Below are 25,935 nucleotides of genomic sequence, written 5' to 3' on the forward strand. Positions count from 1 at the left end.
TTTTTTGTCTTGACAAGCTAAGAAAAAGGCTCTTGTGTTGGGTATGACTACTTCTGTTCTATGGCAGCACAAAACCTCAAATCTACTACCTTACTTAAAACTATAAATTCCCCCTCAATGGTCCATCTTCAGTACCGGCGTACTTGTTTTAAAATGTTGTATTACTTGTGAAGTATCATGGTAATAAGTGGGTAGGATCATCTCAAATCATGGTTACATCTTGTTTACAACTCACAATGACAATCACAATCAGTTTGTTGAGGTGAGTTGTTCCTAAACAATAATCCACCATTAAAGATGCTGTCATTGATACTGATGAAGTGGCCATTTTACTCGTTGTTCCCAGTTTCTTCCCTAATCCTAACCTGGGTTCGTAATCGGGGTGGTATCTCCAACCCCCAACCCCTTTCCTTACCCTAAGCCCCCCCAGAGAGTTTTCCCTCGCCTCGGTTTTACTCTAGGGGGTTCAGGCTCTGGGCTCTGTAAAGTGCATTGAGACCATTTCAATTGTTATTGTTATTGGTGCTGTATAAATTGTTATTGGTGCTATATAAATAAAATAGTATTGAGTTGAAGATTCAATGCACCTCACATGAGAGACAGATGATGGTGCTCAGCTAACTCCACATGGTATATTAGCTAGGAGGCATTAATGGTTCCTTTTGCCTGCCAAATGGACGCCTTGCCAGATGGCACAGCTGCTTTTACTCACAGAGGACAAACTGCAATACAAACCACCAACTCTCCGAGCAGAACACCTGTTTAAAGACCAGCTACGGTACTCTATCCCAATTCTAAGGGGGACTTCACAGTGGCCATCTTTGTGCTCCAGTAGCGGCAGCCCAGATGATGAGGATGTGATCATTTAGACATATTTGCTAACCTACGTAGCATTACTGAGTCGCCAGTGGCGGAGATTTAGAAGCTGTGACATGGCATCCCTTCTGGAGATAATCAAGTGGCTCTTCAAGACTTTTAGTTTTTTTGTTGTTTTGCTTAAAACACACACATGCAGTGAGTGGAATAAGGACACTCTTGTTTCTTCTTTTGTCATTCAGCTATTTCAGACTGGATTCCAGGGCGTTTCCCTTTTTTCTCCCAGCTTCCCCTCCTGTGTTAGGAGGGTAAATATAAAGGCATCTGAATAATGCAAGATGAACATTAAATGTCAGGGCTAAAATTCAACATTTCCGCCATTGTCTCCCTGGCATTTTCCAATACATCTTTTTGCATTTTATAATTAGGTCTAACCTCAGGAGAGGTGGAGCTGCAATAAGGCAGCGTGTGGATATCTCAGTGTAGGAAGAGAACTTGGGTTCATTTGAAAGGCAAATTTTGTGCAAGGTGGAGAGTGGGGGGGGGGGGGGGCGGGGGGATAAGCTGAGCTATTTCATTTTTCTTCTCTGCTCTGCTCTCGTTCAGCATTGGCCAATGTCAAATATGGTAAGCAGCCTTGAGTTGGTACTTGCTATGTAACTCTTGAAGGTCACCCGATTCCATTTGTTCCAGCGTTGACATGTGATAGTATTAGCATTAATATCTTTTATCTCCTGCTCAGCATGGTGGACTTCCTATCATTGCTAGGAGCTGAGATGGATGAGTGCAGCGTGTGGAGGAGAGGTCCACAGAAAGGTCATGTGGGGGAGATTGGGGGGGGGGGGATGTCATGATCTCTACTGAAAAAGACTGCGTGTGCATGTATGCACAAATTCCTCTATTTTTCCCACTCAACATAGGTACAGCTGCGTATGTCAGAGATAGCGACATGATAGCGGGAGAGAGTCAGGCCTACACGTCACGTGACAGAGGCAACAACTGTATAGTTATAGCCTTCTTGTTGTTGCATATCATATGTCATCCTCCATTACAGACTGAATGTCACATGCATTTGTGGGACTGTGGTTGAGGAGACTTTCATTTGCACCTTGTTGTCCTGTAATAGCTACAGGCTGTTTCTCAGGATACAAACTATGTTGCCCTTTACTCAGCTGTGGTGTGACAAATAGCATGATGTTTCATCCTCCCTGGAAATGAGTTTTAGGACTCGACCATTGATGCAAGCAGTGATGGATGTGATTAATGTGGGTCGTCACTTTACAATTTACAAATCATTGCCACCTATAAATTGCCATTAAAAGATGGAAAAAGTTGGCTAGGCCTACCATTGGAATTCCAAAACAGATTTTACTCTTTTACTATTTCCCTCTCTCTCTCTTACTCTCTCTCTCCTGCAATTATGTTTTGGAAGCAAATGTTGATGTGCATTTTGTATGATGATGAAAAGAATAAAAAATACTGATGCATGTATGAAACATCACAGACGAAGGGCTTCAGAAAAGATAGCAGATTAGGGGATGAGAAAAATATCAGAAGAGAGAGAATGTAATGGAAAACTTGGAAGTGTTGCTTCCAAGAGGACAGTCTGGGACAATACTATTTTTTCAGCGTTATGTCTCCCAATGTGGCAGCCTGAAGGAGCTTCTTGATGACCTGACGAGCTCAGCCTGCTCAGAGTGCTGAAATCGAAGGACAGACCATATTGCATTATATTAAATTACTTTCTCAATTTTTTTTCACTATGAGGAACCTCTGTGCAAGTAGTCTTAAACAGTTTTGCCATTGTCTATTGCTATGCAAAACGTGAACAGTAGCTAGATGGCTTCATGCATCATTTAGTATCCGAACATGCATCTGCCCCTTGTGAAATCAATTCTCATTGTGAATTTGGAGAAGATTAGAAAACAATGTCTGGGAATATTGATGGTCCCAACCCTCTTGTATAATATGTCCCTTTGTATATGCATCAGTATTCTGTGTTTGATTGTGCATTTCTGATACTCTCATACAGGTCATTAATATGAAGTCCCTAAAGAACCAATGTTTTGATGATTTATTCTTTGTCTTATTTTCTCCCCGCTGTGGATTAAATAATTTAATATGTGTCTTGCATCCCAAACTGTTGCAGAAATTCGTATGATAGCCCTGACCGCAGATAGCTGTCAGCCATCCTGGGCTGAGGCTCGAATTGTCCAAGCAAAGCAGGCACTGCTTGACTAAGTCACTTCCAATTCCCATCTCAAACAAGAGAACACACTTTGTAGCTCTGGTCATCTGGAATAGGAGGCAAAATGTAACACTATGACGTCTGCATTCTTCAACAGTTTTCGTTTAAAACATTAATGTTACTTTTGTGTTTTTAAGTGTACGTATATTATGCTTATACCCGTGATTGTAATGTGTATATTATACTTATACCCATGATTTCAGTTTAAATACAGCAGCAGCATAGCATCACCTTTGGGTGGCATTACAGCCTGTCCTTCACACGCCCCTCTGCTTCTCTTCCGGTTGTAGGTCAGAGGGCAGGAGCAGAAGAATGCTGGTCCCGGGTGCCCAGGGGCAGGATGTCGTTGCGTTGGCAGAGAGCTGCGGTCGTTAGATGGTTCCTCTTGATGCTCTTATGGCAGTGGGCGTCCCTGGGCCCCCTCAGCTGGGTGCTGGCCCTGGCTGAGCCCAACCCCTCGCCCTTCTCCTCTGTGTCCGGCCGCACCAGCGGCCAGCTGGACTGGCTGCTCTCTGACAAAGGGCCCTTTCACCGCTGCCCTGAGTACACAGAGTTCAAGGAGCGATTCCAGCAAGGCTTCACCACTCGCTACAAAATATATAGGTAGGTGCTCTGTGTGTGTGTGTGTGTGAGTGTGTGTGCGTGCGTGCGTGTGTGAGTGTGTGTGCGTGCGTGCGTGGGTGCGTGCGTGCGGGCGACCTTGCCCTCTCCCTCTCAAAGATCAGGATTTGTCTTGCTGGACCTGGATAACAGGCAACGACTGATGGCTTATCATCATTTACAGACACTTGAGCAATAGTAAGTACTGCGGAAATTGCAGGATGATCCAGTTCTGTCCCATGGCACTTCAACAGACAGCTCTCACAGCGATGATTAATAGCCAGTATGGAAAAAATGACTACATTCAAAACCCAACATTGTGATTTAATATCAGTTTTCTAATAATCTTGGCCAGATTGCTACAACAACAATATCATATGAATAAACAATGCTGCAGCGTGAGAGGGTGGACGCAGCTCTCATGACATAAGTGGGACAGAAATCAACAGTGCATCCCACTCATGTTTGGTGACAGAGTGTGTGATGACTAAGACAATGGAGAGACATGCCGTTTACTTTGTTGGGATTTTTCTGCTGAAAACATGATTTAGTCATTTCTTATTTACTAAGCTCAGCTGGTTTATGGTCTAATCTTTTTTTGAGAAATGTACAATATCACCAAATTAAGTACAATAGAGGTAGTAAAGGTATGTAAGCTTATTTTGAAGATGTCATCAACAAAAAAAGGTCAGTCAAGGCTATCAGTCTGTAAGATTAAATCTCATTCATGAAAGTTTGCACAAAGTCTCCCTTAAATTGAATGTGGTAACACATCTTTATTTATCACTTAGAAATATTGAGTCATGCTGCCAGGAAGGTACATTTGTGTGGGGGAAAATGGCTCCAAGCCATTTTATAATTAATTAATTTGGCCATTTTCAATACGGAAAACTACTTAATATTGTTCTGTTTCCACAAACAAATCAGAACATTGATCCAACTAATTACTGCAAAAAAACATTTCAGCCTTATCAGGCAGTTAAAAGGACAATGTGTTGTCTTACTGCAGACTGAATTCTCTCTGTGGGTCGAGTGTGGCCTTTTTGCCCGCTTCCTCTACCCCCTGCTTGTATGCGGCTGACATGGGCCAACAACCACCACATGCCAAATCCAAAGCCCAGCACGACCAGAGCAGCTGGGAAGAAGTAAAGGCCTGCAGCACTGTGATGGACTGTGAGGGAGAGTGAATGCACCTCCAGCGCTGTTTCAAAGGTTGCCTTCGAGGGTGGTGCGTGCTCATGTGTGTCTGTGTGTGAGTATATGTGGACGCTTATGTGGGGATATGTGTGTGGGTGGGTGCGTATCAGTCTGTGTGTGTGTGTGTGTGTGTGTGTTCTTGTGTGTGTGTGTGTGTTTGTGTTTGTGTGTGTGTGTGTGTGTGTGTGTGTTTGTGTGTGTGTGTGTGTGTGTGTGTGTGTGTGTGTGTGTGTGTGTGTGTGTGTGTGTGTGTGTGTGTGTGTGTGTGTGTGTGTGTGTGTGTGGGTGGGTGGGTGCGTAACAGTCTGTGTGTGTGTGTGTGTGTGTGTGTGTGTGTGTGTGTGTGTGTGTGTGGGTGTGTGTGTGTGTGTGTGTGAAGATATAAAAGACGGTAAAAAAAACACAAAAGCAGGTGTGAGAAGGTGTCTCTGTCGATGTAACTGCAGACATTGTTTTGCAGTGATGATATATTCCTTCAGCTTCACTGATCACAGACTAAATGAAATAAGGGCACCCTCCGTCCTGCCAACAGTGTTTTCTGCAGAAAGACCTTTTGATATGTTAACTGATCTTTTTTTACCAAATGGATTTTTTTCCCAAAGGAAGCTGTTTCTGTGCTCTGGGCCTGGTGGGGTGTCCAAGTCTCCACCTCATGGGGTGGAGGGACACCAGCTGAGCGCATTCTGAGGGAGGATGTGTTTTCACCGCTTCCCTGGTCACAGATCCTCCCTTGGGGGGGTTACACTAAAGCACACGATTGCTGCCAGATTACATTCAATGGTCCTTACTAAGACTGGTGGTGGGGGATTTTTGTCTTCTTTTATGGAGGCGTAATGTTTAGACAATCTGGTTTCTTTGCCCAGCCAAAGTGTCGAGCAAACAGTTTGATTGGTGAGTTGAAATAAGGCTTAGTCACTACTGCCTAATCCATCTGGAAGGTGCATGAAATGATTGACTGCCAACTTGTTTGTTTGTTATGAGATTGTTGTTGAGAAATAATTAGGACACTCCGACTGTGCCACAGTTGTAGTTTTTGGGTCTGTTTGCTTGTAAGTCTGTTTGCTCTTTTTACGTTGTCCTGTGAAACATGCCTTTTGAAGATTAATTAAGTTTTTTGTTTTTGTTTGAGTGGGACACAAGAAAAGCTAGAGACAAAATGTCCCCCAAAAAATTTAAATCTAAGCACCCTACATTAATAATTCACGTCCTGCAACACTTGAAAAGCCTGGCCACAAGAGAGGAAAGGGATGTTTACAGTCAACTGAGAGGAAAATACTTATGACGCAACATCTCTCCGGAGAGGCTTTGAGAAGACGGACGGCCTCCCCAGTGTGGCATTACTTGGGGCTCAGTGTGCCCTTGGTATCGGGCAAGGTGGAGACGATGACGACCGACTGGGACCCAGCGGATTCCGCCCCCCATCCTCCAGGGTGCTGTAGCCTAGTAACGGCTGTGTACCACAGGCAATCAGTGGCGTGGGCAAGAAAATAAGTCAGCAGAACAGTCATGTATGCAGACATCGCCATCTGTGATGGACTGCCTGCAAATGTAAATGGATGTTTAGAAATGGAAGGGCTCTGAGAAGATGAGAGTGCTGTGATAAATGGGGTTTTTGTTTTACATAGGAGATGCTGGGCCACATTTGCAGAGGAAATATCTGGCAACATCGGGGTCCAGGCCTCGAAATCTGATTTGCGAGGGGGGTGTCGTTGGAGGAGGATTTGGCGGGGGCCTCGAAGTGCAGAGCTTTTGTGTTTGGTTGACTTGATGTAATTTAGCACTTCAATCACCCATTATAGAACCTCTCCGTATACCTCACTTGAGCTTTCACTGACGGGAATCAAATTTCACATCCTGTATTGATGTCTGCTTTTGAAAGTTGGGCCTGGGTTTTGCTGACTGGTTCTTTTTTCAATGTTGTCTGACTCAACTTTTTTTTGATGAAAACATGATTTTGTCATTTCTTATTTACCTAGCTCAGCTGGTTTATGTTCTAATCTCTCTTGAAAAATATAATATCACTAAATTAAGTACAATAGGGGCCCCGGTAGTAAAGGTATGTTAGCTTATTTTGAAGATGCCATCAACAAAAAAGGTCAGTCAAGGCTATCAGTCTGTAAGATTACATCTCATACATGGAAGTTTGCACCAAAGCCTCCAACTGTGTAAACATATCTCTATTTATTTCTAATTTTTGTAAAAAGTGATTTTATTGTAGAAAGTTTTCTATTGGGATTTAAACCTTAATTGATTTTGGGATGTTCAAGATGGTTTACAGATACCAAGAAAAAAGTGACATTACACAACAACAAAATGAAAGCCAAAATAAATAGAGAGACTATGGTTTGGACCTTACAGATTTAACCTCAGGTGTCTGTTGGGCTGGTGGTATTTCTTTATTTGAGATCAGATTCAGATATGTTAGATAACTGATGCATGAACAACCTGCACATTTGTATTGTTTCGTGTTACTTTTCACATATGTATGGTTCCCATATTAAGACTTGATCAGAGCAGCTGATTATTAATACATTGCATTTAAGGTTTATGCATCTTCCCAATGTAAATTTTCATCAGTGTAATTTTTCTTGTTCAGCTGTTTATATGATTTGTTTTGAAACACTACTACTTCAAATATATATGCACTGCTGATTTCCGCACTGGTCGTAGGCCCCAAGATGCCAAAAGTAGAAATCTAATTATAGCATTCAGCACTGTGACTCTCTGTGTGCAATTAACAAGATTCGCTCTAATTCCAGAGAAGGATAAGGGTCTTAGCTATTCAACTCTGAAAGAAAAAAAAAACACCCAGAGCCATCGGTGCACACCACAATACATTATCCCATTTAGAGGAAATGTTCCAATTACATGGGGGGAGGAGATGCTTTTAAAAATCCCTCACATTCCGCGTTGCTTGACATTTTTTTAAAGATTCATGGATGCAGTCTACCTCCCTCCTTTTCCCACCTTGAGAGGAAATGTTTAAGTGTCTCAAATTAGGCAGAGGAAAATGTCGTGAGGCACACATATTCTGCTGAGCACAAACAGTCTGGTGGAATGCACCGCCAGCAAAAGAACCACTGGGGAAAGGGATCGCCACTAATTGCCTTTCTTTTTACCCCTTTTTCTCCCCTATGAACCAAACTGCATGAAATAAGTCTTGGTATGTGTGGGATGGTGCTGTATTAATAATGACTTAGCACCTTCGACATTTACAGAGCCACATTAATACCGTTTGTGACATTCTTGCCTGTGACGATCGTTATTTATGGCACCGGAAAACAGGGAAAGATCTTTTCTTCTAAATTACTGTTCAGAATGTGTCATCCATATCTTACTGATTTGCTGGGTAAATCATGCATTGAGCTAGGTTTTGGCTAGAGTGGAAGCCAGTTAGTGCTTGCTAGGTTCCATGGGGTGACTCAGAATGTGCCCTTACATCCTGTTTCCTGCACTCTACTGTGCCGTGAAGAGCAAACAGTGTTTCAGGGCAGCTGCTGCTCATGTTACATCCAGAGGCTCCACTATTTTACAATTCAAGAAATAAATGTATCATGATGTGTGAAATTGACAAAAAGTACCATAGCAAAACTGGCCTGCTAGTCCTGCGTGACAGTACTTCCCCACGTGATGTGACATGTTGGGTAAATTAACGATAGTTCAGCTCTGACTGTGAGCCAGTGAGCCATGAAACTGCTGAGGCACCCATGTTAGCCAGGTGTGGGGAAGAGGAGGCTACGGTGTTCATGCACGTGATGGGATGGCAGACCGGTGGAGTTTTGGATGAAAAGGCCCCACAACCCCACAGAGCTGCAGGTGTGATCAGCTTGTGTTTAAAGGCCTTTAATTAAGTCCATCTATCATCATTAGCAATTGCACGGACAGCCAGGGCTTTCGCTAATTAACTCTTAGAGAACAGCACGGAAGGTTGTAGAGGCCCAGAAGACAATCCTTTACATACAGACATTAAGAGAAAGCACGTTCGTGTTTACTCAGAATGCCCATATGAAATGCCCACATGGTGTAGCGTGTGTGCCCTAATTGGCTTACATTTAGCAAGACTCACACACACACACACACACACACACACACACACAAACACAAACACACACACTTAAGTTTGTGAAGTGCAAAAGTTCAAAGTATGTTCTTCAGTTCAAAGTATGTTCTTACAGAGCTCGTCTTTGTCAATCATTTAAAAATCTTCAATCATCATAATCTTGCGCACAGCTGTTATGAAGCCCTAGAGCAAACTTCAGTTTGACTGGCATATATTCTTACTTGCCACATCAAGATGGCACTGTTTTAACACTCAGGATTTAACCGTCCATATCTCTTAGAGAGAGATGAGACTGTGGTGTCCCAGTTTCATGAGTTCTTTGATTTCCTGCTATAATTATGGTAAATAAATGTGTGCATACAAATCAGTGGAGGTGCTCTTGTTGGGTCTTCCATCAACAATTCAGATACAAATACTAATAGCAGGTATCATTAGACAAAGTAAACAACGTTACGTTTTTTTTTTTTTAAATCATGTTGAGTTTAAGCACTGTTGAAACGGGTGCAAAATGGACACTAATTTATGAAATCGGAACTAGATAACTTACCTGTCATCAGTGATTATTCCAAGAGTATTTCACAGGAGTGTCTGTATCATATTTATGATAGAGGAGTAAGCTCATCAATATTCAAAAGAATATTCTAATGCATATTAATACATGTTGAACTACTTTTTGTGCTGATGTGTGCATTTCCAGACTTGTACACAAGACTCATACACATACACAGACAGACACACTGCCACTCACACTGCCACACACACACACACACACACACACACACTCACACACACACACACACACGCACACACACACACACACACACACACACACACACACACACACACACACACACACACACACACACACACACACACACACACACACACACACACACACCACACACACACAGATACAGTACACATGCTCACTCTTGAGCACACACTCATCAAAGCACCCAGCACCGTTCGATGCTCTGAATCTAAAGCTCCCTCCACGGCCAGCATCCTGACGAGTTTGGACTTCTCTCGCCTCTCTTGCAGGGAGTTCAGTCACTGGAAAGTGAACAGCTTGGCCACGGAGAAGAGAGACTTCTTCAAGGCCCCGCTGCCCCTGGCACCCGAGTTCCTGCGCAACCTCAGGCTGCTGGGACGAAGGCCGAGTCTGCAGCAGATCAACGAGAATCTGATCAAGAAATATGGAACCCACTTTTTAGTGTCTGCTACTCTTGGAGGTGAGTTCCACTGGCTTCAACTCTGTGTACATAAAGTATTAGAAGAGAGTGATTAAAATCTGGCATGTTGATTTTGTTTTGAATGTTATTATAGGCAGAAATAGCAATCACACGTGGAGCCCAGCCTGGCCATACCCTGGCTGTAGGCATACATGTGAAGAATACCATTTCAGCTCTCTGTGTTATGTAATGGTAATGGACTGCCAATGGAGTGCTATGTGGCACCCAATGTATATTGTTTTCATCTCTCTGTTTCGCAACCTTTCTCTGTCTCTTGCCCCCGTCTGTGTCTCATTTCAATAATCAATTGGACAAACTGTCCCACTTTCATTGTCTAAATATTCACAAAGACACTAACTCAGGGCTTTGGCACCGAGATATACATGCTAATTATGATGTCACTAATTGGTGAATATATGCACTGAGGTTACAGAGTCTAAGTGACAAGAGAGATGAATGTAGTCGCAAAGCTATAGTGAGAGATGGTAATTAACGACTCAAACACAGAGAGGGTTGGGGGGGGGGGGATAAGGATGAGGATAATGACTGCATACTAATCAGATGGGGGCAAATAACAATGCTCATCCATGCCTGTGAGACGTAGAAGACACCGCTTAGCCAACAGGAGGATCAGTGTCTCTCCGTGTCTGCCAGTTCTGTCAAGGGGATTGGGCCATGCCGTTCTCACAGTGAACACAGAGCAAACAGCCTTCTCTCCCGGGAAAGGTCACAATACATTGATCGTTAAAGCACTGTGCAGAGGACATCCCAGTTCCTCTATGAGACATTGCAGGGGAATGGAGCTTCTCTTCGTCAAGCATGGCCGTAGCAGTGGCCAGGTCATAGGTTCAGTTCAGCCTTGGAGTAACTTGTATTGAGCATGACCATGGCTCTTATAAATGTTGAAGTGACATACGTGTATGCTCGTATTTATATTGAATTGTTTATTTACAGAAATGTGAAGTGTATGTGCATGTAGTTCTCTCTTATATATTTTTTTATCAAAGTTAGAGACTGAATTGATGTGACCTGAAGATCAGTATCAAGTTAAAGAAGCCTGACACAGCCAAGTTACATCCTGTCTCTTTTCAAAGGGGAGGAATCGCTCACGATTTTCCTGGATAAGCAAAAGCTCAGCAGAAAATCCGAGGGGAATGGCAACAGCTCGGTGGTCTCCCTGGAAATCCTGCACCAGTTGGCAGCCTCCTACTTCACTGACAGGGAGAGCACCCTGAGGAGGCTCCACCACCTGCAGATCGCCACCTCTGCTATCAAGGTAACGAGGGGACGATATTAAAAAACCTCACACAAGCTAATAACTCAGTATTGTGGTTTGGAAGAAACGTTCACTCAAAAGCCTCCACGCTGCCTCAGACACGATGTGTCATAAGACGACTGAGGTTATTAACTTTACTGTTCTGCTAGGGTCTTAAATATTGAATAGTTTAACTCTTTAAGGTTTTGTAGACTTTGGTTTGAGTGTGTATGTGGAAACAATAGCAAATTGTCCCAGTGTTTTTCAAAGGATGTTGCACATTGTAGGCAACACTGTTCCACAGTTATTATGCAAAAGCACACAATTAAAGTAACGTTATGCAACAATTTGACCTTAAAATAACAGCTTCAAAATAATTGTGGTGGTACACTGACTTGTCATACAGAGAATGGTGTCTGTGCCAATGCCACAGCATGCCTGGTGTGCATGGTATTGCAATATGTAACTTTGCGGTACAGGGCGTGAGACCTCTCGCAAGAACTATCCAATGCGAGGCATCACCTCATGCAACAACAACTAGACTCATGTGCTAGCTACTTATAAGACGACGTTAGCGCAGTATTCTCTGTATGGACTTCCTGGCAGAGGTGACAAAGAAACAGAGAAAGACGTTGTCGAGGATAGAAAGGGAAAAAGATCGAGTAACATTGGATTCACACATATGCATTGTATTGATGGTAGGCGTGTCTGGCGCATGGATGTTGTGTTGATAACCTAGAAGTTAATAGTGAGATAACAGGTCAACAAGCAATCACGCCACAAGCCGCAAGCTGTTTTCCTTGTGCTTAGTTAACTTGCTAAGATTACATAGCTAGCTCAGACGCCTCGCAAATGACCTTCAGTTACAATAACAGGATTTTTTACATTGTAGAAATAATTAAATCAAACAAACTACTTTTATGTGCAAATACCGCCATCTATGCCTTGGAGTTTGGTCCGCCATCTTTTTTTTCAGTCTCGCTGTCTGTGGATATGAGTATAAACGTGATTTGATTGGGTGCGAATGCGTTACTTCTTTAAAAGTTGAACTTTTCTCAACTTTCAATGCAAGCAATTAGTGATGGGAAGTTCGGATCATTTTACCGACTCGAATCTTTGAATCTCGTTCAGTAAAATGGGGGGGTGCTACTCAACATTTTTAAATTTTATAGCCAATTCACTGGCGTAAATACGTCCACTGCAAACACGTATCATATTTTCATGGAGGTTACTACATGTAAACCAGCAGATACTAATTCCTGCATTCAAATAATATATTATGAAAGTTTGGATGAAATGGTCATTTATTATCACATAAGCATTTAATGATCACGGCAAACAATTACGCTGCACTGAACTGTAAGTAAAGTTTTAAAAAGTTAAAATAACTAAACCTGTAATTATTTCTTGTGAACGAATATCATTCACGTCTTACTAAACATAGACACTCGAAAGTGAACTAGGTTAATAAGTCCTTTCTGTTTCCTCTTCTGAGCCTATGCAGGTTACGTGAAAAAATATCCAGAGCCCAGTCAAAATGAACGAAACATTTCGGTTTTCTCTAGCTTCCCATGCTGAGCCTATGCAGATCACGTGAAAAATGATCCAAATACTTGTATCCGGCAGATGACCTAATCGTTCACCTCCCGACCGTCTTTGGATCAACGTTTCGTTCATCTGCCGGATATCGTTCAATGATTCGTTCTTTTGCCGGATATCAGTCTTTCGTTCAATGTTTCGTTCTTTTGTCAAACGTGTCTTTGGGTCAATGATTCGTTCTTTCGCCAACCGTGTCTTTGGATCTATGATTCGTTCATCTGCCGGATATGGGTATTTCGTTCAATGATTCGTTCTTTTGCCGGATATCGGTCTTTCGTTCAATGTTTCGTTCTTTTGCCAAACGTGTCTTTCGTTCAATGATTCGTTCTTTTGACAACCGTGTCTTTGGATCTATGATTCGTTCATCTGCCGGATATGGGTCGTTGGATCCTTTTCCACGTGACCTGCATAGGCTCAGTACAGTCAGCTAGAGGAAACAGAAATGGTTCGTTCTTTTTCCGACTGGGTCTCTTGGATACGGGTCTTTGGATCATTTTTACGTGACCTGCATTCAACAAATCATTTCTGTTTCCTTGGCTTAGCCAATGCAACAGTCCCAGTTGTCCCGATGCGCGGTCATGAACGAGAAAAAGAACGAATCTTTTTTTGAGAGGACTCGTTACTCTCGAGTCGTTGTAAGGATTCGTTCAAAATGAACGAATCGTTCACGAATGACACATCACTACAAGCAATGCAATGCAAGCAATGCAATGCAACCGAACCAACCTAAGTGTCTCCAATGAAACATCCAACGGATTCCGTGTGAATCCAGCGTAACTGAGATAAAGACAAACAAGTAACCGTGCAAGTCAGAACAGTATTTCAGCAAAAATAAAATGTATCTATTTTGCTGTTGTTATTATTTGGTTATGTTAGCGTTCATCTCTGATGTCGCAATACGAGTCATATTTGTGTAAAATCTTGTCAGTCTACATGGTTCTTTGGCTTTTGCCAGTTCCATATCCTTCAGCTTGTCAACAAATACATGTGTACACACTCCATTAGGAAGTCTTTAAGTCTGATTTGTATTTACGAAAAAAAGGGAGGTACACTTTGCAGCTTTAGGGATAGCAGAATGGGGCTTGAAGCATTTCAGTGCAACAGTTTTTATTCCCTTGGCTCTCAACCACCACATTATGACATGAATTCAAGGTCTGTAAGTGTTCCTACAGATACACATTATCAACACAAGTGCTGCTCTGCTGTAAGTGGTGAGTGGATTGGTCCGGATTGCTATTTGTCCCTGTTTTTGATGGCAGACCATGGCATTTGAATGTCCTGAAAATGTGCTTATTTTTCTTGTCATTTCATTGGATAACTCTTCAAACCTCCAGACTGCATTATGCATTCATGCAGTTGTTATTGCTTCAGGCATTTTTTTGGTGGTTTATATTGATTCTTTGTAGGAATTTCTTTGTCTGTCTCTAACCACCCCAAGCCAGTGGCATGAACGGCATTTTTTCTTCTAGTGGAAGTCTGTAGGGGCCTCGCCAAATATTACAAGTTGAGGAAAAGGTCCAAAAGTTTGCTTGTATGAAACAAGAGCATGAAGCAGTAGCTCTACTAGGAGATCATCATTCTGCCTTCGGGGAGGAGAGCCCACCATGCATATCATCTGGCTCCACTTACCCCATCTTCCCTCCACTCGGGCGCACACACATAAGTCTGACTTTTAAAAAGGAGATATTTTCTAAGGTCTGTCAAAACTGAAGGAAACTGAAAATGATTGTGTGGATAAACAGCGTGGTGAATTCTTTTAAAAGTGCCGCTGTCATACTTTTTTCAACCACCCCCGCACCCAACCCCCCCCCAAAGGCTTTGTTTTTCACTGCCAAATTTCAACATGTTTTTTTTTTGTGGATGAAACTTAGCACAGTAATGGATGTGGGGATTCATTATGCGTGAGTGCTTGGGTTGGGTTGGGTTGGGTGGCAGTTAGGGTAAGGGTTATGGCTGCAGCGACTGTGAAGTGAAGTGGCCCCACCTGGCAGGTGCCTCTGCTCAAAAGGGTGCTAATGGGTCGGTACTGAAGCCTCTGAGGCCTCCAGTGGTGGACTCGGCCTCGTTCGTCTATGTGTGCCAGTGTGAGTGCTGCTGATGAATTAACTGCCAGAGTGATGGTGCTTTATAAAAGGCCCATCAATAATCCTGTTTTGAACAGTCTATGGCTCTCTTTTCAAAGGGAAATAGAAGAGCTTGCCAAGGAACTGCTTTTGTTGACATGCAGTGGATGCTATGCGAATGCAACGCAGAACCTGATCAATGTTTGCCAGCCTTGTGAATGTTTCTCACCAGAGTGCTGTCAGGTGAATATTATATACAGCAGTATAAGTCTTTATGCCAGTTGTCACGTAAATTTGTTTCAGTCACACAGTGAACATTTGCCATCATATCCAGTGTTCACATGAACAGAGATGTCATCTGGCATGTCAGTTTTATCTAAAATTTTGACAGTGTGAGCAATTACAAGGTGGTTGCAGTACAGCTGATAAATGTGTTGATGATAGGTATCAGAAAAGGAAAAAGTTTATGGCACAGTCTCGTAGAAATTAAATATTAATTTGCATTATCTTTTCCCTCGAAAAAAAAAGGGTGTTGAAATAGATCTTAGGTGAGTATAAACCTACCCTATCCCCTGCTCTGCTTTTATCTCCGGTCACTCAAGACATAGCCTTACCTGTGTCTTATCTAATGGCTTGAATGATCCTGGTTAAACACATGCTTTGTTATTATATTACTTTGTCATAATGACACGTTATTACCAGTAACCCTGAGCGTGACGAGGGCAAACAATATTTATTAGATGGCCAGTACTCCAGTCCTACAACATGAAATAGCACAGTGGTATTGGAGAAATTAGCATACATATTAGTATGCATGCCTGTCAGGGGCTAATAATCAGTCGAGCACATACTCGGATGTTACTAGTCTGCATCATTTGTACTTCTTTATTCCAGCGATTCCTGTCATACTGTGACCTGAATTGACACTTATATCAAAGCAGAGATCAGACATCAAGTAGCTGTTAGCGGTTAGCAAAGAGGGGCCAAGGAATCCTTCACCCTGCCTGTCTTGCAGCCTTCACTAAAGCTGAACAGGGAAGAGATTACCACCGGCGCCGCTGACTGATGGCCTGATTGACGTCAGGTGTCAGGAGCAATGAGCCGTCTGTGGCCATCCTCCCCTGTCTTTCCACGCACCGGCGAAAACAGTGGAAAAATAAGCGAATGAAGGGGATGTGGGTTGGGGGATGCTTGTGAGTCTTTAGCCCAGAAGTGCATCTGGTTGAGTCAAGCGGCATGCGGCTGATAAATGAGCCTCCTTGATATGCATTCCACCTGCAACTCAATTCCCTGCCAGCCGAGTTAATCACCCATGAGAGGGGGGAAAGAAGCTGCACGGTCTGGGTGTATACCTTCAGGCTCTCCGGCCTTGCTGACACATTCAAATAAAAAACAAATATGCAGTCTCAGTTTCTCGGAAAAAGGTTTGGTATAGAAATGGCAGTAAAACGAGCTTTTGGAGCGATAGGATAAGCGATGCTTAAACCTCTTAAAACCTAAACCTTTTGATTCAGTGGCTATGGATTTTTTGGGACACAAGTGCACCCTTTTACAATTTTGCGTGGCATGCGTACATCCAGCCTTACAGGATTTGTTACCACATGAATTAGGTTTTCTGTTAATAGTAATATCAAATTAAAAATACACATGGCATTTTCCATTCCACTGTACATATCAAGTGTGGCTGTATATGTTCTATGACATTCAAATATCAAGACATTATTATTCTATAAAAAATATATTTTGAGACAAAATGATATTTACTTTCATAATGTCACTTTGGACTGTCATATAGGAGCGGGAAGGAGTCTTCTCTGTGGCATTTGCATTTGTTTTACAGACCGTCTGTGGAATAGCGTGGCTAAGCTCCTGAAGCCTGAAATGTTCAATTCCTGCCCAATATTGTTGTATTTTTCCAATGGATTACTGCATGATGGATTCGGCCCGATAGATCTGATGTCTTGAGATGAGTGTGTGTGAGCACTGACATTTATATATTTGCTCAAGCTGATTGCTGTGGAGTTTTTTTTCCCCGTTTCATTTTGACATCAACACACACTCCACCAGCATCTACCACTGGTGAGGGGGAACAAACAGGTGCATGAATTCGCCACTAGTAAGACATTAAAATATCTTCTTGTTTCCTAGGTAACCGAGACCAGAACGGGGCCCCTCGGATGCAGCAACTACGACAGCCTGGATTCCGTGAGCTCTGTCTTAGTTCACAGCCCTGAAAATAAGATCCATCTGAAAGGCAAGCACAGCCCCCTAAACCCCCCACCCTATTAATGTCCCCCCCATTTTCGAATGTACTTTTTGCCCCAGTGCTGTTTGTCTCCATACCACTTGCTGAACTCGCTCATTCACTGCAGATCTCTCCCTCTTCCCATGCAAACCCTTTTAAAGCAAGACACCTCTATGTGGTTCTCTATTACCTTTTCTGAGGTCTTTATGAGGAGTGAGACATAACCCTGTTCATCCACTTTTAATGAATCATGGGCACCTTTAGTGAATCCATAAAGCAGGACCTGGGATACATTATGGCTTCATAAGCGAATAGACTACATGCCACATATCAGAAAGAACTGAAAGCCTGTGTTAGCTTCTTTTTCCCTCAAGCTCTTTTGGCTGAATGTACTGAGGAGCCTCACGCCAGGACAAGGCAGGGCTGAGAGAGACGAAGACAAACACTTTGCACTTAAAAGAAACGTCTCTCAGTTACACAACGTCTTCATTCTGATGAGGACAGCTTCACTGGTGTTATTCACAGACGCTTTGTTCTCCTCACCTGCCCCAGTATCAGTCACAGTTCACAGGTTTCCTGGCACGATTTAGATAATCCAGATCAGTGCTGTTAAATGTGCTTTAATACTATTGTCTCTTCATCTCACCAGATCCATATCTGATACTAAAGCAAGTAAAAAGGAAAACAGCAAAAGTCCTATTTGAGAAAAATTATCTGTAGGAATATATTGAGTGGCTGTACGCATTCATACATTTTTCACAGTGACCAATTAAGAAAAATTTAAATCATGGGAAAATAAAATAATTTGTCCATTTTCTTGACACTTACATGCAAACATGTTTTCTCACAGTGCTCAAAATAGCTACAACCTCAAGTCCCAGGTTTTTGTGAAATATAAAAAAAAAAAATGAAATGAACCGCGGTGCTAAGAATGAAGTGTTGACATGTTTGCTTTTAACAGACTTCAGCCAATGTTTACACATTTGTTGTGCACCCTGAGAATAATAAACATTAAGCCACGGCGTACAGCCCACATGTCATTAACACCCCTCTCCTAAGCTTCATTAAACCCATATTCTAGACAATCTTGACTGAGTGAGTCATCAGATAATCTACTTTTGGTTCTCCAGCAATATAATGCTACATCCACTCATTCTGCATTTAGCACCCTCCATTATGTTCAATTCAAACAACCATGACAGCAATGTCTTGACACGCCAGTGTCGAACACACACAAAGAAAGGGGAAGCAAAATTAGCCCCAAGGCTTCAGTCCTTCTGTCCAAGGTCCTGCTAATTATACGATTCTGTGGTGCCACTTTCCAGCAGACTCTTCAGGTCTGACATTTAAATCGTCTGCCTACTTAATACTGGCAACATCCTGAAGGAAGCGACCCGTCGCCTGAGATTCTGAGACTACTGTGACAACTTTAATGAGTTCACTGGATGTTTTGTGGAAGTTTTATGTGCATCCTTATACCTCTGTGTGTGTGTGTGTGTGTGTGTGTGTGTGTGTGTGTGTGTGTGTGTGGGGGGGGGGGGGTGTTTGTGCGGAAACTGAGGTAGAAAAAGAGGGAGCATGTGTTCTACTTTGGCTCCTCCGCGGCGTCTGTTTATTTTACCGATTTTCAGAGGGCGCTCTGTGACAAAAACACTCACATCTCTCTCAGAGGGCACATTCTAGCTATTAACACACACACACACACACACACACACACACACAGACACACACACACATAGAGGGAGAATTAAAAACTGTGCCATTCGCTCGGTACTTGGATACCATTGAAGGCGAGAATAAGCTGGAAGAAAAGCACAAGTAGTTCTCCTTCTGTCCCTGCAGAGGCAGAGATGGAGGAGCCCAGGCTATAAGGACTGTTATTTAGCTGTCTCCGGCATGAAAGCCATCCAAGTCAGTCTCTTTTGTACGACTCCCCTCACTTTTGGCAGCGTCTCTGACAGGAGCCAAGGCTTGCAGAGGCAAGACTGGGTCTAATTATGTCTCTTGTTTTCAATGATTCAAAGTATAAATACTAAGGAACACATCATAAATATTCATATCATGGAGAGAGGAAATATAAAAGGGCTTGCATTACTGAGAATAAGGCCAGGAGATTTATTCCCTCTTGAGCTGTGTCAAATCCGCCTGAATTGAGGGTAGCAGCTTTGGAGATACAATAATTATAAGGTGTCCAATATCACTAAATGAAATCTGATACAAAAATGGAAGGAAAAATGAAATGGCAAAAACAGATTGAAAGGATTGAGGAAGGTATAATTTATGAATATTTGGCCATTCTAAAGCCTCAATGGATCACTTTTAAATTCCCAGTGGCAGTTCCATTCAAACCAATACCACGCACAAGCATCGCTGATTTGACTTCCGCCCTCTTAGCAGATCACCGTGTAAGCATTAACCCCTCCAGTGTCATCCAGATGTCCAGGCGAGTGAGCGCGTGCCACAGCTGCAGCTCTGACTCACTACAGCCAGATCAGTGTCATTCCATGTCAATATTTTATGGACAAACAACCTCGCCTGTGAGATTGTTGGTCGTTACACATTCCATTACCCAATTACACCACTCGTACGGCAGTCCACTGTCCCATATATAACTCTCGGAGCGGACATGGTCATCTCTCTGCTGTGACCTATTTTGGTTTCCATTTGGTCTGCCTCCCACACTTATGGCTAAAGCACTCAGGGGGATAATTGAGTTGTAGAGGGATCCCTGGTTCTTTGCTATCTTGTGTATGTGGAAGTGAAATATTTATCTTGTACATAGGCGGAATTTTCCAGAGCGCAGAGCAATGTTATTTGTGCAGAGTAAATTAAGGCGGCTGTATCATAATGGAAATATTCGAATCATACTAATGACGCTCAAATCCATGAAACTGGCCTTATTTTTACCAGCCGTCATTTTATTCCATAGGTCAATGTGCATGAAATGTGTTTCAACAGTCTAATGCACTAATGTAATGCCTCACTTATAAGTTATGCCTTATAGTGTGTGTGTGTGTGTGTGTGTGTGTGTACATGTGTATGTGTATGTCTGTATAAAAAAATATTATCCCCTAAAATACATGAATAGCTCTAGCTGATGTTTTTATAGGATGGTTTAGCACAGGTCTAAGCACTGGAAACATAGGCCTGAATCACATATTTGGCACTTCAGTAGCACCTTTCTCTCTTTCCCATTTCGCATCCACCTCCTTTGCAAAAAAGGGTACAAGAACAAAGTGAAAAGAACCTAAAGGGAAGTGTGATGAACACTACCCTTGAGCATGGGACAAATGTGTTAATGACGGGCCTATCTGTGCCCCTGCGCAGGTTTTATTACATAACAAGTGACAAGCTTTCCTTGCCTCTTACAACCCCCCTTCACCCCTGTGTCGGTTCACAGGACTGCAAGATGTGCTGCCCGAATTCCTGCGGAACCGCTTCGTGGAGGCGGCCCTCAGCTATGTGGCGTGCAACTCGGAGGGCGAGCTCCTGTGCCGCAACAACGACTGCTGGTGCCGTTGCTCCCCCAAGTTCCCTGAGTGCAACTGCCCCTTTGCCGACATCAAAGCCATGGAGGACAGCCTCCGAAAGAGCAAGGAGGCCTGGACCAATTCCAACAACGAGTTCACGGGATCGGGTAGGCCACACGTTTTCACTTTTAACTTCTGTTGCTGTGCTGCGTCGTCTTTGTTCTGTTCTGTCTTTTGCTTTGTTAAGAATCAAAGGTGTTTGTAGGCCAGAAGAAGTGGTCTCCGAGCAACTGTGCGGCTCTTCATCTTGCTTTTCAGCAATATCACTGCTCTCTCACCACTGTTTACCTGCTTTCTTAGATATTGCATTATTTTAATATATATTGCATTATTCTCCTATTTTTGAATGGGCGCTTGGATGTCTTCTTACTGCGGCTGAAAGAACTTTTTAAGGTAGCATAGGCAACTCATCATAGTGTGGTGGTATGTGTGCCGCCTTTTGTGGAGAGCAACGCCAGGGCAATTTGCGAGGATAAGAAGAACAAATTTCCCTCGGGAGCCTTTGGAGTTATATTTGTTGTTATATTTACCTATTTGTTGTTTTCCTTCACATTCTCCCAGGAATACACAGGTGATGAGGCACAGGTAGTAATAGTAGTACAAGTAGAACAAATGATGAAGATAATCTCCTTAAGTGCAGACAATGTGCTATTTTTAATGTGCTATTTTTAAAATGTATTCTGAGTTTTAAGATTGGTTGTATGCTTTTGATGGACAGTACCTCCACTGGACCGTAAGAGGACCCAGCAAGATCCAAAGGAACTATTTTAGTCATAGAGAGATCAGTTGAACTTTACTGAAATAAATTTGGATAGGATCAATTTGTTTATGTGTGTGTGTGTGTGTGTGTGTGTGTGTGTGTGTGTGTGTGTGTGTGTGTGTGTGTGTGTGTGTGTGTGTGTGTGTGTGTGTGTGTGTGTGTGTGTGTGTGTGAGTGTGTGTTTGGGTGTGTGTGCATGTGTGTTTGTGAGAAAGACTGACAGAGGGAAATAAAGAGAGAGAGAGAAAGAGAAAGAGAGAGAGAGAGGGGAATGATCGAGATTGCTGGCACATCATGTTTTCCCCTCACCCTGGTGATTCCCCCATCCAAAGAGCGATTTAGTCCGTGAGATAAGCACTCACTCTGTCTCAAAAGCCTCCACTGGCCTGTGATGGGGCATTAATGAAAGCAGCTCAAATCCTGTTAACTGTGCCGTTGCTCTCATCACAGCGCCTATCTCTCCTGAGCAGGTGAAGCAGTGGGCTCTACACAGAAGTCCTCCAACCACAGCACAGCACTGAGCAGAGCAGTTTTTATTTACCTAAAATACACCACAATCCCCTTACTGCTCTGTCAAAGGTGTGAATGTGCCGAGGAGACATCCATACCTTAACTCGGTCACAAACTGAAGGGAGATTAGAAATTGTATGTGCAATCATAATTATTTATACCACGGTTGGTTCTGGTCCTGTAATTAGATTAGACAAGAGCCATACCATATGCAGGAATGGAATGGAAATACGAATAAGAATAGGAATGTATTACAAATAATAGAATAGGTTTAATCATCTACTGAAGCCAACAAAATCGAAATTCTAGCTACCTCATTTCATTCACACTTGGGAACTGCACAGTACAGATGCATTTCAGAGGTCCGACCTAATTTTAGATTTCAGAATTAGACCAAGCTGTCATTTTACTCATAGCATCCATTTGTATTCTTTCCTATAGGTCCACTGTAGGCGAACACTTACAGACTGTAACACATCCCTGGTGTTATTTATTCTTTGCTGTTTTTTCGGCTATCCAGGATTTACTAAGAAGTTGAAAGGTTGTATGGAAGCAAAATGCCAGAATGTGTCGTATTTGCTATGGATGTTGCTCGCAGTGGTGAAACCCATTCAGTACTTGATGATCTTGTGTGGTAAATTACACCTTGGTGAAAGGGGGAGCTGTGGCCTTTGGTGGTCATACATCTTGTGACCCCAGCTGTGGACTGTGAGATTTCGTCCCTGTCCCAGACGTTATCCCAAATCTCAGTGCAGTAAAAGTGACATGCCCTGTGGCCATGGAGACAAAGGACTTCCAGAATTCAAGGCTAAGGGAACGTTGTTTTGTTCCCCCACAGGTTCTGTTCAGCAGCGAACTGGACAAAAGCCAAGTAGACAATATTAGGTATTCATCATTTTATGAAAAACAAAGAGAGAGAGAGAGCAACAAGCTACAGCTGAGCAGGTGGCTGTTTTCCAATATCCTAAAACAGGATGGGACACTTAACGTAAGCAAGAGGCGGGACGCATCAGGACCCAGCAATTGCAAGCAAGGGAACATCAGATCTCCAAAGCACAGTAGTGATAGAAATTCATTTTATACCATATATTGAAGACTCAGTCTGAGGTATGATCAACCATAAATTCAAGTTTAATCTTGCAACGATGTACACCAGAGGAGGAGAGACTATGAGGCTGAGGAACCTAAAACACTATGCCCTGGCCAGGGAGTAAGTTGAGAGCTATCTCACACCTCATGTACGCCAGGTCCAGAATACACATGAGAAGTTTTGGACTTCACACATCTCCAAATAAAACTAACCATTACTAGGAATGATATACATTGAATGATTGACTATGGCATATACTTATTAACTCTAAATCTGGTTCCTTCAGTAGCCATGCAACAACTCATCAGTCAAACTCAGTCCGTGAAATGTTATTTATTTATTCATTTCATTCAGTTCAGGGGAAACCGGTTTGCAATGGGTGGTCCTTTATGTCACACAAAGCATAAGATAAATTAGGTGAAGTATTTACTTGCCTACTGACCACTATAAAGTCTAAGATCATGTGAACCTCCTTTATTATTCCAATAGCTGAGTTGTACCAGCAAGTTTAATGGAATCATGTTCCAGTTTTATGGATTCAAATAGTTTACATTACAGGATGGCTCTTGGATTCATGCTACCAAATTATGTTAGCACTTCCATTTAAACTGACGTGATTGATTGTACACAGGGCCGTAAATTCAGGCTCTTAAAGTCAAGCATTTCCATACTGTCAGATGTATTGTGTCCCATCCCTCTTTTCACAAACGCAAAGCCTAATTGTCTCAAACACTCCATTATGTTAATTAAAAAGAACATGCCTTCAAGAAACAGGCAGTTCTTTGATACGAGGCACAACCAACAAATAGTCTTGGCACTTGTTCCCATAAATCCCTGCCAATGGAGAAATTCACTGATTCCATGCCCATTTATGGTTTTATTACTTAATAAAGCATTTTGTATGGCAGAAACAGATTGGCAGAAACAGATTGGGAAAAATATGGGACGGTTCGATCAATAACTGGCAACTGCTTCCTTTTTTTCTTGTAAATGTTCTGTAAATGATTGCCCTGCATATGGAAACCTGCCTGTCACCACTGTTAAACAGTTTCACTTAAGCATGTTAGCAAAAGAAACAAATTGTATGTACAAACACATGGTCATGTTATTCATAGTATTGCCATATTAAACTGATAATTATTTTGTAAATATTATATGTTATATTTTGATATTTATAAATTAATTCATCATACATTTCATTTTCCCCCCTCATTTTCTTCTGACCCTCTCATTCTTTCCCCCCGCATGTGTTTCTAATGTCCTGTCAATGTGTGCTCAACTAATGTGTAATTATGCTGATGTGCACATTTACAGTCAATGTACACATAGCTAGTGTAGGTTTAATGGATGTATCATAAACCAAACTTGTTCATTCGCTTTTGAAAGAAAACCCTGCATATCATTACATGTCTCACGAGAACACCTATCCTGTCCTATTAATGCTTCCGGAAGACTCCACAGATGATTTGTAGGATATGTTGGCTTCAACATTTTTTTTTCATTACCAGTGGATCATGCAGTGCATATTTTATTCATGTTAGGCCAACAGCCTGGGATGAAATTTCCTTTTGCCTTTTTTTTTTTTTACTACTGGGTTTTAAAATCCAGTATGTGGCGAATAGGAAAAGGGTTTTTTATTATTATGAAGGCATCATGAAGAGCACAGGCTGAGCCTAGGGGAAAAGCAGCGCTCTGGGATTCTTCGATCCCTATGATTCCATATTCAGTGCAGACAGCTCCTGTCAGTGCTGAGGGCTATGCGAGCTCACAAACGCACCATCAGAGGCCTCACACCCGCACTCCCCCTCAAACACAACACACACACAAATGGGCAACAAATACATTCCTACATACTCACACACTCATGCCACACACACACAAACGAAAATAGTTATACTCGCATAATATATATACACCCACACTCCCTTTCTTTCTTACACACACAGACCACACAAAGTTTGTGTGATGCATTTCAATGAAGAGCACTAACTTTACTCCAAAAGGACAGACTATCAGACAACATCCTGCACCACCAATCTGCCACGCCAGGGATTCAGGGTCAAACGGGCGGCCCACAGTGACCGCCATGGAGTAGGACAGCCCAATAGTGACAGGCAGAACACTGTAGGAGGGGTGTTTGAAGTCCTGTCAGCCACGCACCCGGCCGACCTTCATTCCCTCCCCCACAGCCGAGGACCTGAACTTGTGTCCTTGTGAGCAGTGACCCCTGAAGCCCACCGCCGTCCCCCGGGGGGGGAACCGCAGGCTGGCATTGCATCCTGAGCTGAGCACAACTCACTCTGTCAAGGCGCACAGATAGGTCTCCTCAGATCCCTCCACTGCAAGCATCCATGCAGAGAGTGCAGAAGGTGCCCCTGATGTCGGACAAGAAAACACCTGCTCCCCATCTCACTGACACAACGTCCACTTCAGGCCCCTGCAGCAGTCTACAGACACACAGAGCACCCATGGGTATAGAGAGAGGGAGAGAGAGAGAGAGGAGAGAGAGAGAGAGAGAGAGAGAGAGAGCGAGAGAGAGAGAGAGAGAGAGAGAGAGAGAGAGAGAGGAGGGAGAGAGAGAGAGAGAGAGGGAGAGAGAGAGAGAAAGAGAGAGAGAGATCAGGAGAGATGGAGAGAGACTCTTCATACTTGTCTCATACACAGGCAACCAGTCTGTGGGTCCCAGATAAACAACCGGTAGAAAAAGTCTGAATCATTAGTTGCATTTAA

General features: G+C 42.8%; 1 protein-coding gene across 1 annotated transcript in view; it reads left to right on the forward strand.

Annotated features, from left to right (window-relative positions):
* Positions 1 to 3,404: 3,404 nt before the first annotated feature.
* brinp2 (bone morphogenetic protein/retinoic acid inducible neural-specific 2) overlaps positions 3,405 to 25,935 on the forward strand; it is a gene marked incomplete at both ends in the record, with an annotated part of 40,282 nt that continues 17,751 nt past the window's right edge. The window contains 5 exons of the mRNA XM_080836557.1: positions 3,405 to 3,667; positions 9,963 to 10,153; positions 11,248 to 11,429; positions 17,219 to 17,324; positions 20,716 to 20,952. Of these exons, the coding sequence (XP_080692683.1) occupies positions 3,405 to 3,667; positions 9,963 to 10,153; positions 11,248 to 11,429; positions 17,219 to 17,324; positions 20,716 to 20,952 (979 nt within the window). The remainder of the gene's footprint in view (positions 3,668 to 9,962; positions 10,154 to 11,247; positions 11,430 to 17,218; positions 17,325 to 20,715; positions 20,953 to 25,935) is intronic.

This window comes from Sprattus sprattus (genome assembly GCF_963457725.1).
Source record: "Sprattus sprattus genome assembly, chromosome: 4".
NCBI lineage: Eukaryota > Metazoa > Chordata > Actinopteri > Clupeiformes > Clupeidae > Sprattus > Sprattus sprattus.